Source organism: Lontra canadensis, unplaced genomic scaffold (assembly GCF_010015895.1).
Source record: "Lontra canadensis isolate GAN:19392208 unplaced genomic scaffold, GSC_riverotter_1.0 scaffold169, whole genome shotgun sequence".
Lineage (NCBI taxonomy): Eukaryota > Metazoa > Chordata > Mammalia > Carnivora > Mustelidae > Lontra > Lontra canadensis.
In genome coordinates, this window is record NW_022631163.1 from 787,032 (window position 1) to 805,722 (window position 18,691).

The window sequence follows — 18,691 nt, forward strand, 5'->3', positions numbered from 1 at the left end:
CTCTGGGCTCTACTCCTATTATACTACTGGGGCAAATTGTTTTCTGCCCTTTCCAATGTCAAAAATAAGCCTGCCGAATCAGAATGATTTACAGTTAGCAGGCCTAACCTTCACTAAAAGCAAGGTAAAAATCCTCTGACTACGATATATAGTCATAATGTCAGCTGGCATGATAATGGAATTAAAACCCCAAATTAAAAATCCCTAACTTGCCCCCCTTCCTCTGCCCGAGATGAGATATCCCGTGACAGCCCATCCGAGGACCCCTCCCTCTTCCAGGCACAGGGGCGTGTGGCGGCCAGTGGCACGCGCGCACACACACACACAGGCACAGTGTCGTATTCGCAAGGGACATATTCAAGTTTACTCACCATACTGCAGACACGCGCCCAGCGAAGTAAATGTTAGTGTGAGCCCTGCTCCCCGAAAGACATGGGTTGAAAAAGCAACAACACCTGTGCAGAGCCGAGACTCTTAGTAAGTCTAAGCTTTTGGGGTCCACCAGTGCCATTTCTAATAACTGCCTTCACAACCAATCAGGGCCAAAAGATCAGGTTTTTAGGAACGTTTTCTCTGACAGTGGGTGGCTGGGAAGGTTGCTGGTAGGAACCTGGAGCAAATAACTTATTTTTAACTTATGCTTGTGATCCCTGTTACTCTTGTTTCTGAACTGTGACTGTGTTCCAGATCAGCTTTGAATCTTATCGCTAGAGGCTCTAGTCTGCTTACAAAACAAACGCACCTCACCTCTGACTACACATCACTAGAAGTAAGGGAAAGGAAGGATGAGATCTGGCAAACCCTTTATGGCAAAGCTGCTTGACAGTTGAGCCTCCAACCTTTGGGGTGGATGGTAGCTAGGAAAGTCCATGACTCCAGCGTGAGTCCTTCAGTGGAGGCCCGTACTGACCTTGAACAAGCCCAGTTCAGAAAAGAGAAGTTGCTTTCATGACACAATGCTGTCATAAGTGACAAGATTCTTCTGAACGCTTCCAGAAGTACACATGATTTTCATAACTTCTTGGGTGTAAAGAGAGAGCTAAGAATGGAAACCCGACAGGGGCATGAAAACATGAAGCGGGAGAGTTTGTACTCCTTCCACATACGAATCCAAACTGGACTCAACTTGCCACTGTTCTGAATTGTGCTCGAGAGAGGACGGAGAGGAGAATCAGAGTCTGTGGTTCTTGAGGCTGCGGGACCGGGATGGAGGGACAGAACCAGGGGCCACAAGGTTATTTCCAGCCATGACTTGCCCTCTTCTTTCTGCTGGTAGAGATGGGATCTGGGGCATGACATCTGTCCTAGTCAGTTGAAAACAGGTCACCAGCAGAGGGCAGCGGGGCCAAGCCTCCCGTGACGTTGGGCAGCAATGAGAGGTCTGGCAAACTCTGAATATGGGACTTCAGTTCCTTGCGGACTTGGGTGACCCGAGCAAGCTTCTGTTTATATTCCTAAGGAGACAAGGAGAAGACAATGTGGTTAAGTCCGTGTGTGCTGATGGCCAGGCTTAGGGAGCCAATACAGATACTCTCAGCTTCTTGCTCTATGTTCCTCCCAGCAGACCACCCCTCCCTGCTTCAGCCAAACTACAGTGTTTGGGTTCTCAGAAGGAAAAAAACTTGACATAAAAAAGGAAAGCAGAGTTCAATACTGGCAACAGTGAATTAAATGGTATTTCGCTTCACACTTGAGATTTGGAAGGAAAAACAGTGACACTTTGTATTTGCATTCTCTTAATTGGTTCTTATCCATTTCAAAACACCTTATAAAATAAAATACAGATTCTCAGGCTTTCCAATTATCTTGAGGGCTCCACCTTGACATCCCTAAAAAACTTGATATAAAGCAATACTTAGTGTTAAACTGAGAGAGTAATCCAGTATCAACGAGCACCACAGAAGCTCGAGTCCCCACTGCCACTGCCTGCGTCCAGGACTTCGTCATTCCATGCCTGAGCAACTGCAGCGAGGCCCAGAGGAGGCCTTCTGGGAGGCTCCCCCAAACACGCCAGGCTTACCTTCCGGAAGGCCAGCCTTCATCAAGCTACTTCCTTAAGAAAGTGAAGCGGGGACCATACTCTCTCCGTGACTGCTCAGAGCTCCAGATCTGCTAAGACTAGCTCCCACCCGCATGTATTTCCTGTAGCTTCCCAATCCCCTGTGCACAGGCCGCTGCTGCGTGCACCATTGGTTTGGGGTTCCCCTCAAGCCTGGAGGGGGATCTTTCTTCTCCTGGTCTCAGGGAAGTTCTGCCTCCCTGTCTCCCCAGGAAAAGCTTTCCTCCTCATCCAGAAGACTGGTCCCCACCTCCCCCGGTCCTGGAGCCCTCCTGCACGCGGCGGTACGTCTGAGCCCCCAACAGGCTGCTCTGAGGCGCTCTCTTCACACAGGTTAGACTCCTCGGCTCCTCTAAAACAGGACTTCCCTGATGACAGGAACTGGTGCACTATTTTCTTTCCTCCCAGCAAAAGGCACCCTTGGTAAATCTGGATGCAGTAACAACCCTGAGCCTTGTGAGGTGTTTATGGCCCCTCCTGGGGCCGGTTTTTTCCCTTAAGAACAGCTGTGTCACCCTCCTCAGTCTTTCCACAGAGACAGAAAGTTCCTGAGGATGGATCCCTGCAGACTAAAGCCTCTCCTGCAGGAATGTAACAGAAAGCCCACAGAAGGGGCCATGAGTCAAAGACTGGGTTAGTTTTGGCTCTGGCTCTAACTTGCTCTGTGATTGTAGGTGTGGCCTTTCGCTTCCTTTGTCCTCACCTTCCTTATCTGAAAGTGAAGGAACTGGGCCACTCACAAGATTGTTCTTCAAGTTCTAGAATCCTTTGTACCGGATACCTTCTACACACTTACAAGAGGTAGAGAGTTTGAGGGCATATGCTTAAGCACTCCTGGGAAGAGTGATAAGACAGGAAACAGGTTAAATGAAGAGGTCAATCTGTGAAGACAAAGTCCAGGCAAGGAGGGGGAGAAGAGATATGGAAGCAGGGCCAGGGAGGCTCTGTGCCCACATTAGCGCCAGCAGTCAAGGCTTCCACCTAAACTGAGAGCTGCTCACACAGCCATGGAGTGAAGAGACAGGGGCAGAAAGTGAGCTCTCCTGGCATCCCATTTCTTTCCTTTGTAGACCTAACGCAACTAAAATAATGGCTGACATAAATTATGATGACACCCCCATCAAATTAGTGAGCTTCAGGAGGCTAAGACCAAACCCATCTGCTTTACCCATCCTCCACCATGACCAGCAGTACCCTGGAAACAGCAGGTGTCCAACAGTTGCCCAATAAATTAACAATACATGAAACAAAACATTACAAGCATGTCACATTAAGTAATCAGCTTTCATTCTTGAAGCTGGTAACTAATTTCAGATCTGAGGATCTAAAATGTCAAGGTTTCCTGCTCTTCCCTCTGCAAACATTTTTCTTCTTTGGTTTTTTATACTTCAAGGGAAATTAACAGAGAAGACTAATTCTCTATTACTGAACATGGATTCATTTAATAAACTTCTCCTGATTCTATGTACAAAAAAGGAAAAACAGTTACTAAATAGTTATCCCTTGCTCTCTACCCAAATCCTCTGACCAAAGGTGATAGACAAAAACCACCCTGACTTGGAGCCATCACTCCGGGCAGCTTCAGAGGACTTCAAGTGAAGGCATTCCTTAAGAACAGTCTAAAGATCACAAGCGGACCTGGGGTCCAAGGCTCTGTACCCTGGGGTGACACGCACACTAACTGAGCAAGTCCATCTGAGTTTAAAAGGGAAGGCAGGTGATCTCATTAATTAATTAATTAATTAACACCACCTTAAGTTCAAATAATCCTCTCCTAGGCAATCTTTTAAAAACAAACAAACAAAGAAACAACCAAACACCATTTGTTCCTGTCTGGAGGTAGGGAGGTTGGGAGGAGGTAGGGAGGTTGGGAGGAGGTAGGCTGCTATTATATCCTAAATATCATCAAAGAAACTTCATTTTAATTTTAAAGGAAACATGTTCCCCATTAAAGTCCTCTCTCTGGGCCAGTCTGAAAGCTGACAGATCCCGTACACACCTCCTCATGCCACTGGGTTACTCTTTCCACAGGGATTTCTACTTTCAGAGCAGGTGCATGAGCCTAGGAGGAGGACATCACTACAGAAAGGATGAAAGTAGGACTATCAATGAAAACGATTAAAAAGCAGGGAGTTTACATTAGCAGACAAGACAATGAAATACTAATCAGGTGTAAATCTAACAAAATATGTACAAGACCCATATGAGGAAAACTACAAGACTCTGATACAAATAAGAACTAAATAAATGGGAGATATTCCATGTTCATGAATAGGAAGCCTCAGTATTATAAAGACGTCAGTTCTTCCCAACTTGATCTACAGATTCAGTGTAGACACAGTCAAAAGCACAGCAAGCTATTTTGTGAATACAGACAAAGTGCTTCTAAAATTTACATGGAGAGGCAAAAGACTCCAAATTGTCAACACAATATTGAAAGAGAAGAACAAAGTCTGACACCATTCAACTCCAAGACTTACTCTGAAGCTACAGTAATCAAGACAATGTATACCGCCCAGAGAACAGACAACAGATCAATGCAACAGAAGAGAGTCCAGAAATGCACCCACATCAATACAGTCAACTGATCTCTGACAAAGGAGCAAAGGCAACACAGTGGAGTGTTTTCAACAAAAAAGTTGGAACAACTGGACACTCACACGCAAAGCACCAAATCTAGACACAAATCTTATGCCTTTACAAAAATTAACTCAAAATGAATCACCGGCCTAAACGGAAAACACAAAACTATAAAACTCCTAGAGAACAGGAGAAGTCAGTATAGATGATCTTTGGTCTGGTGATGACTTTTAGGATACAACACCAAAGGCCTGACCCATGAAGGAACACACCAAAGCTCGACGGTACTAAAATTTTCTGCTTTGCAAAAGACACTGTCAACAGAATGAAAATGACAAGACACAGACCAGGAGAGAATATTTTTATAAAAGACAACATGTGTTATCAGAGAAATGCAAATTAAAACCAGATACCACCACACATCTATTAGGATGACCAAAACCCGAACACTGACGCCACCAAATGCCAACAAGGAAGTGGTGCAAGAGGGACTCTACATTCTGGTGGGGATACAAAATGGTACAACTGTTCTGGAAGACAATCTGGTGGTTTCTTACAAAACTAAACCTACTCTTACCATACGATCCAGCAATCATGCTCATTGGTGTGTAACTCCAAAGGAGTTAAAAACTTGCACCACAAAAAAATCTACACTTAAATGTTTCTAGCAACATTTTTCATAATTGCCAAAACTAAGAAGCACCCAAAGCTCTTTAGTAGGTGAATGGCTTAATAAACTCTAGTACATCCAAACAACAATTTTGTGGCATTAAAAAGGAGGGCTTTATCAAGTCATGAAAAGACATGGATAAATGTTAAATGCATATTACTAAGTGAAAGAAGCTAATCTGAGAAGGCCACATACTGTATGAGCCCAAATATATGACATTCTGGAGAAGGCAAAACTATGGAGATAGGGGTTGTGGGGATGCACAGGCCAAGCACACAGAATTTTTAGGGTAGTGAAAATACTATAACGATGGACACATAACCGTCATACATTTGTCCAAACCCACAGAACATTATGACACCAAGAGTGAGCCCTACAGTATGGACACTGGGTGATTAGGACGTGTCAGCAGAGGTTCATCAATGGCAGCAAATGCACCACACTGGTCAGGGGGTGGGGGGGGGTGAGAGGGAGTATATGGGAAATCTCTGTACCTTCCTCTTATTTTGCTGTGAACCTAAAACTGCCCTAAAAAATAAGCCAAGAGGTCTAAATGCATCAGCAAGGGTAATTCTGAACATCCAAATACAGGTGAAGGTCGGCTTGAAAACTGTTAAAACATGCAGCTGGCTTAGCTGAGATAGCTGAATGACCTAGTTTAATGCTTTGAGGAGAAACGAGTAGGTAAGAATTCATGGCAAACTCTGACTAGGTCAAACTGAATAATGATAGTAACTTTACAGTCCCCTAAATAGATCAGGTAGTAACAGACTCTGATCTCCAACCTGTCTTTTTTTTTTTTTTTTTAAATATAGATTCAGTTTTTTCCCAAAGTCATCTATAAACGTCACCATGGACAAACAAGAAAATCAAGATTGAATCCAAACAAAACTATCCCCCAACACAATTCCAGCTCTCACTTGCCTTCCACTTCTCCCGCTCCCAGACCCTCACTGGTCAGGCAGTGGCACTTCCCCACTAGCTGCCTTCCCAGTTTTTCTCTTTGGTTCAGGACAGGCAGGGGAGAGAGATCATGAGAACCCAAGAATCTTTCTTCTCAACCTACCAGTCTGTCTTCTAACAAAAGTTTGGTCCACAAGCTCTGCTGGTACAAGGTTACAAACTGTGCCCTCAGCAGAAATCCAGCTTCTTCTCATGGTATCACTAAAATCAATGTGATGAGACCCGTTCAAAGTCTTCTGACTCATTTAAGTACACTATATCCCACAACCTCTTTAGTACATCGAGTACCACTCAGCTAGAGAAATGATGTGGCAAGGCGGTCACATGCTCCTTGTTTAAAATACCTGACACTTGTGTGCAATAGAGGACTAAGCCTTTACTCTAACACTCAACGCTACCCTGCCTGGGAGAGGAATGCACAAGATCGGGACCTGCACGATTTCTATCAGTAGGATGGCGGGGCTGCCCGGCCTTCTCCCTCTCTCTTTCTTCTTCCTCTCCATCACAATTCACCATGGCTCCTCTTTGTATTCTTGTCTTCAGATACTTGCCGTTCCCCCACTACCTATCTTCAGCAAGAGGAGAGAAGGCAAATCCAAGCGGTCCCGTGGCTAGTCCTTTCCTGCTGCTGCAAAATCTGTGCCAGGCTGGCGGCAGAGGCGAGGGGCCGGGCTACCATTCGGCTGCATGCACCTACGGCAGCAAACCCTACCTCTCCCATGAGAGATTGCAGGGAGCCATGAAACAGGCGAGAGTTCTATCAGACTTGCTGTTGCTACCTTCTGTGTCAGGATCCTTGAGAAGGGGAGAGGGAAGTGGGCACCTGTGATAAACTGCCTGGGTTTATGTGACTGCCAAGAAATGTTTAAAACGCAGAGGGTGAGGCCCAGTGTGCAGTTCTGAGATAATGCCTAGGATTTATGGTCCTGGCAAAGCTCTGGAATCCTGCCCCACAGACTCTCTGAACTTGCAGCAGAAAATGCGTCCAAAACCCCCTGCTTCCTGTGGATCCAGCGGACACTGTGCGAACACAGACCATCATGGAGCACTAAGACAAATGGCTGAAGGGAGCAAGCCCTCCACATTCTTTGCCTTTTTTGGTTAAGAGCAGCAGGCCAGACCTGACATGCTGCAGATAAGCTCTGAGATAAGAGGGTTAGAAATGACAGGCACTGACACTGCGGTGACCTTTCTACAGGAATTTCATTTTCAAAACAAAATTATAAGCTTCTCCTCCAACCATATAAGAAATACTGATCAAAATGTAAACATCGTCAGATCTATTTTTTTTCTGGCCAGGAAGTATTTATGTAAGAAAAATTATGTTAGAAAGAACATCACAGGCAAGGGCTTGATTTGATGAGACAAGATTTCCAGTATCAAGACCAATGTTTTCCTTTATCTGGCCCTGTTGTGCTACAGGACATATGGTATATAAAAACCACCCACTGCTCGGCTACTCCCAATTAAGAGTCATAAAGGGTTATTATGCACGAAGAAGTTTAAGAAGGGCCCTGTTTTAAAGGTGACCTGCCATACCGAATTTAAGACAAAGAACTGCTTCATCGCATGAAGACTGAGAGCCATGCAGAAAGGGAAGCTGCCCCTCACCCTAAAATGATTTCACACCCCGAAGTCAGACCTCTTCATCCTGCCAGGAGGCTTATTACTTCTCGCCAATAAAGCTCAGAGGAGCTACACTTAGAAATCACAGCCTCTACTTAAACTATAACACTTCTCTTTCTTTCGTTTTTTTAGGGAAAACATAGACATCTTCAGACTGAAAATAAGAATGCCGCTTTTAACTTCTCTTCAAGAATCTATGCAGGAAGAGGGCGTCTGGGTGGCTCAGTGGGTTAAGCCGCTGCCTTCGGCTCAGGTCATGATCTCAGGGTTCTGGGATCGAGTCCCGCATCAGGCTCTCTGCTCAGCAGGGAGCCTGCTTCCCTCTCTCTCTCTCTGCCTGCCTCTCTGCCTGCTTGTGATCTCTGTCAAATAAATAAATAAAATCTTAAAAAAAAAAAAAAGAAAAGAATCTATGCAGGAAGAAGAAGCCGTAAGTGATCTGCACCTCTCCCCAAGCCAGCTCCCCGCTCCCACATGACTCAGTGGCAGCTGCAACATTTCAAAATGATACATTCTAGGGTGTCACAGCAGGGCTGAAGCTGCTGAGTAAGATGCTGGGGAAGACAGAAGAAAAGGAGGAAGTTGTGGCTCCAGCTCCAGTGCTCACGGCCTCTCGTCTCCATTACTAAACCCATAAAAAAGGTAAACACAAAGTATTGCCCAGAAGGGAAAATGACAAAATGGCTACAATTAGAGGAATGTTCTCTGAGCCATCCAACCCATCCATTGGAGAAGTCAAATGGGAAGGGGCTTCGCAAACTTGGAACTATACCACAATTTGTCTTCAGGGTATTTCTTTCTCCCCAGCAGACCCTCTACACAAAAGGTTCAAGGGAGCTTCTACTGCTACAGCAAAATCTCCCTTTTTCTTTTTTTTTTTTTAAAGATTTTATTTATTTATTTGAGAGAGAGCGAGCGAGCATGAGAAGGGGGAGGGTCAAAGGGAGAAGCAGGCTCCTGCCGAGCAAGGGGCCTGATGCAGGACTCCATCCTGGGACTCCAGGATCATGACCTGAGCCAAAGGCAGTCGCTTAACCAACTGAGCCACGCAGGTGCCCCATAAACTCCCTTCTGACAGGGATTTGCAGAAGCAAATAATTAAAATTAATAAAATAAATTAAAATTAATAAAATAAAATTAATAAAAATGAAACAAAAAAGTGAATTTTAGGACTAGGCAAATTTCCCCACTTTAATGTAATCATAAAGCTAAATATTTACAATTTAACAGATGTCCGTAAAATGCTTTAGAAAGGATTTATTTTGGGGCATCTGGGTGGCTCAGTCGGTTTAGTGTCTGACTCTTGATCTCGGCTCAGGTCTTGATCTCAGTCATGAGTTCGAGCCCCGCAAGAGAAAGATTTAAGAATGCACCTGGGTCCTCCAAAAAGAGAGAGAGAGAGAGAGATTTATTTAAAAAATGTACCTGGGTCCTCCAAAAATGCTTACATGCATACCATGGGTCCCTCATTACATAAAACCAGGTAAAACCATGATACTAGTACAAGAAGAACTATTTACTATTTATAGTTAAGTATTTTTCTTAGGGGTGCCTGGGTGGCTCAGCTAGTTAAGCGTCCAGCTTTTGATTTCAGCCTAGGTCATGATCTCAGGGCTGTGCAACTGAGCCCCACATCTGGCTCCAAGTGGAGCGTGGAGCCTGCTTAGGATTCTTTCTCTCCCTCTCCCTCTGCCCCTCCCCTCCATTCGTGCTCTCTTTCAAAAAAATAAATGAGTTTTTGGTTTTTTTTTTTTTTTTAAGTCAAGTGTCAAAAAAATCTAAGTTTTATGCAAATAACAAAGCCCCCACAAACTGGCCTTCTTAACAACCATTTTTATGGAAAACCAAGTTACTGATGTTGTGCAAACATCAGAGATACAGGCCTTCCAATGGTTTCTCTTTCTGAGCCAAATGCTGACAGAGTCAAGTCTTCCTGGAGGGCAGCTAAGAAGCAAAGGGTAGAAATAGAAAGGCAAAGGACAGTTTCCACATGGAATAATTTTAGGCAACATTTATTATAATTTTAAGTGCTAGTAGGTCTGGCTGGGGCAAGGCAGCGTGTAGATTACTGCATTGCAACTGGATATAGTTTTCTCTACAAGGAATGAAAAGAGCAATTTCTTTCCATAAGCAAAATAAAGAAAAAAAAAAAAGGAGGGAAATAACATTTCCTGGCTCCTCCAAAAGACTAAGGGTATATCCCATCTCTCCCACCAGGAGGTTGCTGTGATGGAAAGTATGGAATCAGAAAATCCAAGTTCAAATCCTATTCTACCACTTGCCTGTGGAGCACCACAGAACACCTTGCTGAATGAGGCATCCTTACATTTAGGATGGGAATGGAGACCCTGCCTGCACCATAGGGTGATGCCCGATCTGAATGAGACCAGGTACATGCTAAACTGTTCAGTGTGAATCATCACATCTCAGGGGGGAAAGAACCACCACCACTCCCACGTTTTTGTGTTATAAGCAGCCCTTAGTCTTCCTGACCTACATATTCAGAAAAGCCATGCAGAACGGAAGAAAAAGAAAAGTGCCAATGGGATACAAAGATCCATCCTCTTACAAGCCATCTGAGTATGTCCTGAAAATTTGGCACCTTTACTAGAAGTTGGTTTGAGCAAATGAAAGACCCTCTGGGTTCAGAAGTAAAGGCAGCGAGGGAAAATAAGGTAGGTGAAAAGGGACAGTGAGAGTGTGCTCATGTGAATGTTGCTGTTCTGTTTAATATTAGAGAAGCAACGCATGCTACCTGCGGAGAAGGGCACCTGTAGCCAGTCTACTGGAGAATTCTTTGCCAGAAAGGAAAATAAAGTGCCCCTCAAGGCTCCATGTGATAAGGAAAGGCAGGCTCCAACAGCTTCAGGGTAGACAAGTGTTAGTAGCTCAATCTGTTAAGCGTCTGACTTCGGCTCAGGCCATCATCTTGGGGAGCCCCACACTGGGCTACTCTGGGCTCAGCAGGAACCTCTCCTCCTCACCATGCTCTAATAAATAAAATCTTAAAAAAAAAAAAAAAAGAAGAGCCTCCAATCTCCAAGACCATGGGTAAAAAAGTAACATACTTTTCTGTCTAGGTAATACCAAACAAAGTCCAGTCCCATCACTCTAAAGGCTGAGAGAGAAGAAGAAATGTGTCTAAGCAGTAAAGTCTAAATCTCACAGGAGCATCATCAATGTGAAAGGAATCCCCCTATCAAAGACACAGCGTCTGACCTAGCCTAGAGATGAACTCAGTTGCAACCGTACCTGCCACCTGAGATGAAGACACTGTGTCGAGCGTGAGGAGAGGGATGGGGATGACAACAGTGACAATCCAGACAGGATTTTATGGTCTGGTCAGGGAAATAACGAAATCATCCATAAACAGAGTAACAAACCATGTGGTGCTCTGTAGGAAGAAGATAGGGAGAAAGGACAGTATTTCTGGGAGGAGGAAGAAAGAAACCTGGTTTTACAGGGTAGGGTCTCGGGGAAGTATCATTTGACATGGAATATAAGTGATGAAACAGGAATCAACAAGGTAAAGAGCGGGAAGGAAAGCGGGCAGAGTGTTCTAAACAGGGGGAGCAGCACATAGAAAGTCGGAGACCGGATAGGCCAGCACAGACAAAACGCAGTGGAACGTGTTAAGAGATAGGGCTGATGAGGTCAGCAGGGGCAAACCATGCGGTGGGGAATGAAGCATGTGGCAGGAACGGTGAGGATTTGAGCTTATATTCCCTGAGCCAGGGGCAGCCATTCAAATGTCTATACAGGGGAATGACCTGCTCAGAGCTCCATTTTGGAAAAGAATCACAGGGCTGCCATGTGAAGAATGAGTTACAGAATAAAGAACAAATGCAGGAGGGTCTGCAAAGAGGCTACTACAGGTGAGCAGGGGAGGAGTGGTGGCAGTGGGGGCTAAGGTGGTGCGTGTGGAGACACAGGAAGAGAAGGGGACAGATTCAAGAAAAATGGGAATGAAAATCAAAGAGGCTGTCAGGCAGAGGTGCAGCACAGGGGCTGAGGGAAAGACTGGGACAAGAGGAGGCTGAACTGACCCATCTTGGAGGCCGGATGGACAGGGAGTGACACTGGATGAGCTCCGGTGTCTGCTTTTGACAAATAGCCATGTCATTCTCCAAGAAAGGGAAAGAGAAGGAAAGGAAAGGTTAGAAGAAGAGGACAGTCTGTTTTGGCCATATGACATCTGAGGTGTCTGTGGAGATATATGGGTCTGAAGCACAAGGCAGGCTCTGGGCTAAAGATCTAGATTTAAGCCATCAGCACGCAGGTGGGAGCTGAAGCCACTTTGTGTGTCACGCAAAGACAGAATGAGAAAAAGGCTAAAGGAATACCAACATATATAGGGCGGGGTTGGAGAAAAGCTTACTAACACACAAAAAAATAAGACTGGAACAGAAACCAGAGAAGGAAAACACATAAAGGCTAATGAACAGTTCCAGAGCTCCAGAGAGGCCCAAAAAGAGCAAAGGAAACAAAAGACAGTGGGAGTGGGGATAGGTATCTTGGCATCTGAGTCTGGACCCAGTGGTGGCAGACTCTGAAGATGGCCACTTGAGCAGAATGTAGATATGCAAGCCAAGCTGCAGTGGGTTCAGAAGTAAAGGCAGCGAGGGAAAATAAGGTAGGTGAAAAGGGACAGTGAGAGTGTGCTCATGTGAATGTTGCTGTTCTGTTTAATATTAGAGAAGCAACGCATGCTACCTGCGGAGAAGGGCACCTGTAGCCAGTCTACTGGAGAATTCTTTGCCAGAAAGGAAAATAAAGTGCCCCTCAAGGCTCCATGTGATAAGGAAAGGCAGGCTCCAACAGCTTCAGGGTAGACAAGTGTTAGTAGAGCCCATCTGCCGCAGGTGAGGGTAACGTCACTGTTTTATAAATGACAAACCACACCAAAGATAAAAGGCTTTGAGGACCACTGGCCTCAACAGAGAACGCCAGAGAAAGCCTGGAATGGCGACTACAGATCCTCATCACTGCATTGTAACTGGGGTAAAGGATACCCACAGGAATAACTCCCAGCAAGTCTATGCAAGTCTATGCCTCATAGAACACAAACATGATGAGCAAAATAAAAGGACCCAGAAAAGCACCAAATACATCATCCCAGACATTTTGAAGAAAAAGTGGACTGAGTCCATTAATCACTATCCAAACCCCAAGAATGCTCAGAAGGCTGCTGGTAAATTTTTGTTGAGTTTAAAATTGCAAAGTTACCCTGCTTAAAGTTCTCCAAGTACTTAATGAATGGATTAAGCAAGAGAGTTGTCCATACTTTTCCCTGAAGATATTTAAGGAATCTGAATAAGGGCAAAAACAAGGAGGCCTGCAAAGTCATCATGACAGCTGGTATCTTCCCCTCTTCACAGGAAGCACGTCACACCTTTGGGAGCTCATGGGCTTCATGTGCAAAGGTTTCATTCTGACTCCCGATTACAACCACGAACACTTTTAGCTGTAATTGTAGGAAAAGACTTTCTAATCTTAATTCAAGCCCTGTATCTTATAGAGATAAAAACAAAAGTCAGAAATGGAACTTCCAAGATTGCAAAGTATGACACAATCCAATTTTATTTTCTACAAAAATTGCGACTGGAAGTGGGTGAAGGCCTACCTTAACAGTAGTAGGAACATTCCTAAAGACTAAAATAGATCTCTGCTCAAAATGACATGTATCCATTGGATCAGACATTTAGACACTAGGGCTCAAATTTCTGTAATCTGAACCTGCTCTCAAAACGATGCTCCCTCAAGTCAGTGTTATAATAAGAAGTAGCTGCTATTTCTCATGGCTGTTCCATACGTAAACATAACTTAAAACCCAGAAGAGAGCCCCATTTGTCTACCTAAACTATTCAATGTTCATTTCTTCACAGAACAATGATTAATGCTTAACTTGGGGATGGATATCTGTACGTCCTATCTATCCATCTCTAAAGCTCTATGAAGTGCCAGGCTGCCGAAGATGCTTTGGAAGAGCAAGAACTCCTAAGGTAGGAAAGCATATTAGTGGCAAAGACCTTGAAATATATAAACTTAAGCATACTTAAAAGACAAGCAGGCATTTACACATACACACATAATCCATTTTTTGAAACTTACAGGAAGCAAATACTCCCATACTGGAAGTTAGCCCAAAGTAAAAAACAAACAAACAAACAAAAAAAACAAACCAAAAACCCAAAAAACATACTCAATAAAAATAATCACTGATTATCCAACTATAGTGTTCAAGCAACCATTAAAATGTTTACACGGGTTTCTGTTAATAAGTAAAAAAAAAAAAAAAAAAAAAGCATGACAGAAAACCGTCCATGTATTATGATCACTTTAATTTTAAAATTGTAGAGAAAGGGTGCCAGGAGGGCTCAGTTGGTTGAGCATCTGGCTCTTGGTCTTGGCTTGGGGGACCACTGGGTCATGGTCTCAGGGTTGTGGGATCAGGCCCCGTGTCAGGCTCTACACTTAGCTTGGAGTCTGCTTGGCCCTCTCCCTCTGCTCCTCTCCTGGCTCACTCTCTTTTTCTCTCAAATAAATAAAATCTTAAAAAAATATATATATATGTATATATATATATATATATATATATATATATATATATATATATACATATATACACACACACACACATATATAATTGAAGAAAAAATAAAGGAAACATACCAAAATCAAAAGTTCTCTGGGTAGTGAGATTATAATTTTTTTATACTTTTTTCCTAAGCTTCCCTGTGATGTGCTTGTAATCAGAAAAACAGAAATAAAGAACCAACAGTTGCATAAGAATGAATGTTCTAGCATGCAAGCAGTGACTAGGGGCCCAGATGCTGTTTTGACTTAACATGTATATGTACTTTGTAAATACAAAAAAGTAGTGCTACACACACCAGCTGACACTCAGTGGAGCTATTCTGGAAAACAGGAGGAATCGCCAAAAGCTGGGCTGTAAGTATGGAAATGATGCTATGACTAAACGTATGGAATTCTAGCTGGGAGAGCTTTGAAATCATGTCACTTCTTTAATGTGAAGCCTCAAGTGTTGGCGAACCATGCCCTTAGGTCATCAAGTACAGTGAAGTACATTAGAACGGTTATAATGAGGCATTCTCCGCCCCCCTTCACAAGATAACATTTAAAAAATACACACATGAGCACCTACCCACTCCCCTACCCACGCTAGTGCGTGTGTGCACGCAACCTCACAGATTAAAGCTCCAGCTACAAATCTAACCTGAGTGTAAGGGTTGGCAGCAACCGAAAAGAATGGAAGGATTCAAGGACACAGCCTCTAAACTCCCAAATTACTTGCAGAACCACAAAATTCAAGAAAAGTCCCCACTTGTTGGAAGGAAACTTTGTAGGAGGGAGGCTCCCATCTCAAAGCAGGGGTGAAAAAGCAGGGGGCGAGCCACGAGCTGCTGTGTGGGGAAGGATGTGAGTGCAAACCCTCTGTGCGGTCCCTGGAGCAGTGTAAGCAGACTGACCTTTTCAACAATGGCTGGAACAGCCCATGGTGTTGACAGCACCGAGACTCTGGGGAGGAAAAGAATTATCTGCTAAGGAAGGGCAGTGAGTGTAGAGGACTGCGAGCAGGTGGGGCCAGGCTAGGCAGGGCTGTGAGAGGCAGTCTAGGCGGGGGCCTCTCAGCTCCCAGAGGAACACTGCAGATGATGACTAGGGTCAGGAGTCAGGAGATTAGGGTTTTGGTTCTCACGGACCTCCTCTGTGACCCTGAACTCCTCATAGATATTCTGAGCTTTGTTTTCTCATCTAAAATGAGGATTAGATCACCAGCTCCCATCTGCCCTTATAGGAATGGACAATGAGATACTGGCTTTGAATATCATGAGAACAAGAATTTACTCCAAAGTTGACAAAAAATGGATTTATCTCCACCTATTGCCTATCCCATTATTGAAATAAATGCTTTTAACCATATGTACTCTGCAGGGAGGGGCCGATGCTGCCAGAAACAACAGAAGGCCGTCAGTTTGGTTTAGTACCTTCTCAGCTGCAGCCAAAGAATTTCTCAAGTTGTTATAACCAAACTGCAAACAGAAATACGAAGAGTCACAAGGCAGTGTTAGATCCTGGGCCATTTCCCCCTTCCCAGCTGTGCTGTCTGAAGTAGAAGGCTCTACTCCCGAGTATTCGTTATGGCCAAGGGGGAGGTGCCAAGCTGGGGAGAAGCAGCAGCCCCAAGTTCAATGAGCCAATCGCCCTCACGCCCCCAAAGCACGTACAATCACAGCCAGAAGGGTATGTAGAACCTCGGTGGCAGAGCTGGCTCTCTCAAACCTTAAAAAGGTCTTCTCAGAGGCCACTCAGACATGCTTCATACAACTATTTTAATCCCCTACAGAAGATGGCATTTTTCTAAAACAAGGTTCTTGGGGATTGTTGCAATGATTCAACTTTGGTTGCTCTTCTGTGTAGGATGCCTTCCGGCTGCTGACCTGATGGAATCAAATTTAAAATAAACAAAACAACAACAAAGGAAAACACAAACCTGGTGGAAAGTTACCAGATGTCTGCCTTGGATTCTATTCCTGGTCTGTGGCAAACTCCCTTCTGTGAGTCTGAATTTCTTCAACAATTCGGAAGTCAGATTCCACGATGTCTAAGGTTCCATCCAGCTCAACAGTCCTGTTAACGACTTACAGCCAGGCCTCAACGTGCCACTTCATTTTGAGCAAAGAGTGAGGCTGTCTGTCATGGCTGTGCCTTGGTGGCTTTGCTGAGCACACATCCATCGGTACGCACTCTCCGTAAACATGGGGGGGACACATACCTACTAAAAGGCGGCACACACTAATGCCCTCTCCTGTGGTCCCTGGTATTCGTGGCACCTAAACGGGGCCTTTGTAATGGCAAATGCACCAGGTAGCAGGCCTCCTGCATGCTTTCTTAAATTCTGCAGCAGAAATTTTAAAAGATCTAAGTAAACAGAAAGAAATCTTGTGTTCGTGGATTAGAAGTTAAGAATGTTAAAATGGCAATAGTTCCCAAAACAATCTAGAGATTCCGTGCGATTCCTATGAAAGTTCAATGACTTTTTTTTTTTTTTTTTTTTGCAGAAATGACAACCAAACACTAAAATGTGAATGAAAATAACTGATATATTATGGTAGTAAAACAGCGAGTACCTGCTCCTTTTCGATTTTTTCCCTCCATTGTTTGTACAAATAGATCTCTGTTCCCTCCCTCTGTCCATTCCCCTTCCCCCCACATGCCCTGATCACTCAGACGAACATACCCACATCGTGCTTTTATCCAAACTGACAAGACAGGAAGTCCAATATTCTGACATGGTTTCTGAGCTTCTAACACACAACTGGGCTAACAGTCACCTCTGTCTACCAGGAACAAACTTTCCCTTTGCTCTAAGATCTGAAGTCTGGAGGCTTTTCTGGTACCTTTGGCCTCACCTTTTTGATTTAGCTTTCTTCTGTACCCTCCAAACTTCTTAACCACTTCGACGCTACCATTTGTGCTTCCTTCCACATGCCCTCCTTCCCATTTCTAGATTTTCTCACATTCGTGACAAAAGCGGTGCAAATAGATTTGAAGCAGCCCCCTTCTAACCCTGCCTGGAGTTTAAGGGGAAGGCTGAAGGCCAACCAACGTCACCATACATCCAGAAACAGGCAAAAAAAAAAAAAAACCAACAACAAAAGAATGGGTAAAAAACAAAACCCCGTCATCTCAAAATGAACCATGGTTCTACTTAAAGGGGGAAAAAAGCACAAATGAGAAAAGCCATAGGAGTTTCTATCAAAAAGTCACCTTTCTTTACCACAAATTAAATCAGACTTGTCAAACCTTTTCACCCAACCACAATAAATAAATAAATAACAACCAAAAACAAAGAAAAAGAGTACACTGACTGATGGAAATTTCACGCACAAATGTTTATTGAGAAAAATTTTGTTCCTGGCAGTGCAAGAGCATGAGACCACAAAGGCTAGCAAACTTCAGAAGATCTGCTGAAGGGTATTACAGGGTTCAGAAACTGCCCATGTGTTTAATAATTCTCTCATATTGTAAATAAACTTCTGACCAAATTAGTGTTGTTATTACTCAGACAGTGAGCTATGATATTCCCCTTACTTCTCACATTCTAACTCTCCATTCGCTGCTGTTTCTCCCCCAGTAGAGTATGAGCTCCTTGAGGGAAGACAGCACACCTTGCTCATCTTTGGACATCTGGCTGGCACCGGCTATGTGGACTTTATTCATGAATAAGCAGCTCCTTAAAGAGTACAGAGCCTGGTTCCCATTGGAGCACTGGGGCACTTCCCTCCCACCGCTTCTGGTTTTTTTTCTTTCTTCACACATTTGTCTGCTCCAGTCTGGCTTTCCCTTTTATAAACATATTTCTCTTCTTCACTTGCGATTTCCTTTTACAAAAAGCCTTTTATTACCTTCCAGGAAGTTAGGATTTGACCTTAAACCACAATCAGAGTGGCCAACTGCCTCCTTAATCTACATTATGTATAAGCCCCTGGTTTGCTTTTATGTTCACCGAAACTGTTCATGACTTCCTTGAGGGCAGAAACACAATCTCTGCGAGCCGTAACTGCCCCCTCCTACATGCCAGCACCTAAATCATTCTTGGCTCCAAATCATCACATTCCCTATTCCAAAGCTTAGGAGCCACCCAGAAATCAAACATAAGATTCTTAAGTGAAAGACAAAAAGGTATGCTCGTTACATGAAGGAAGAGATGAACTTAAAAAGGGGAGTGAAGAGGGGGAGGAGAAAAACTTATCTGTTAACAAATTAGA

General features: G+C 44.0%; 1 protein-coding gene across 1 annotated transcript in view; it reads right to left on the reverse strand.

Moving 5' to 3' along the window:
* Positions 1 to 303: 303 nt before the first annotated feature.
* The window catches only part of RPRD1B (regulation of nuclear pre-mRNA domain containing 1B), a 49,330-nt gene continuing 30,942 nt past the window's right edge, over positions 304 to 18,691 (reverse strand). Inside the window, exon 7 of the mRNA XM_032845820.1 lies at positions 304 to 1,454. Coding sequence (XP_032701711.1) covers positions 1,305 to 1,454 — 150 coding nt within the window. The 3' untranslated portion in view covers positions 304 to 1,304. The remainder of the gene's footprint in view (positions 1,455 to 18,691) is intronic.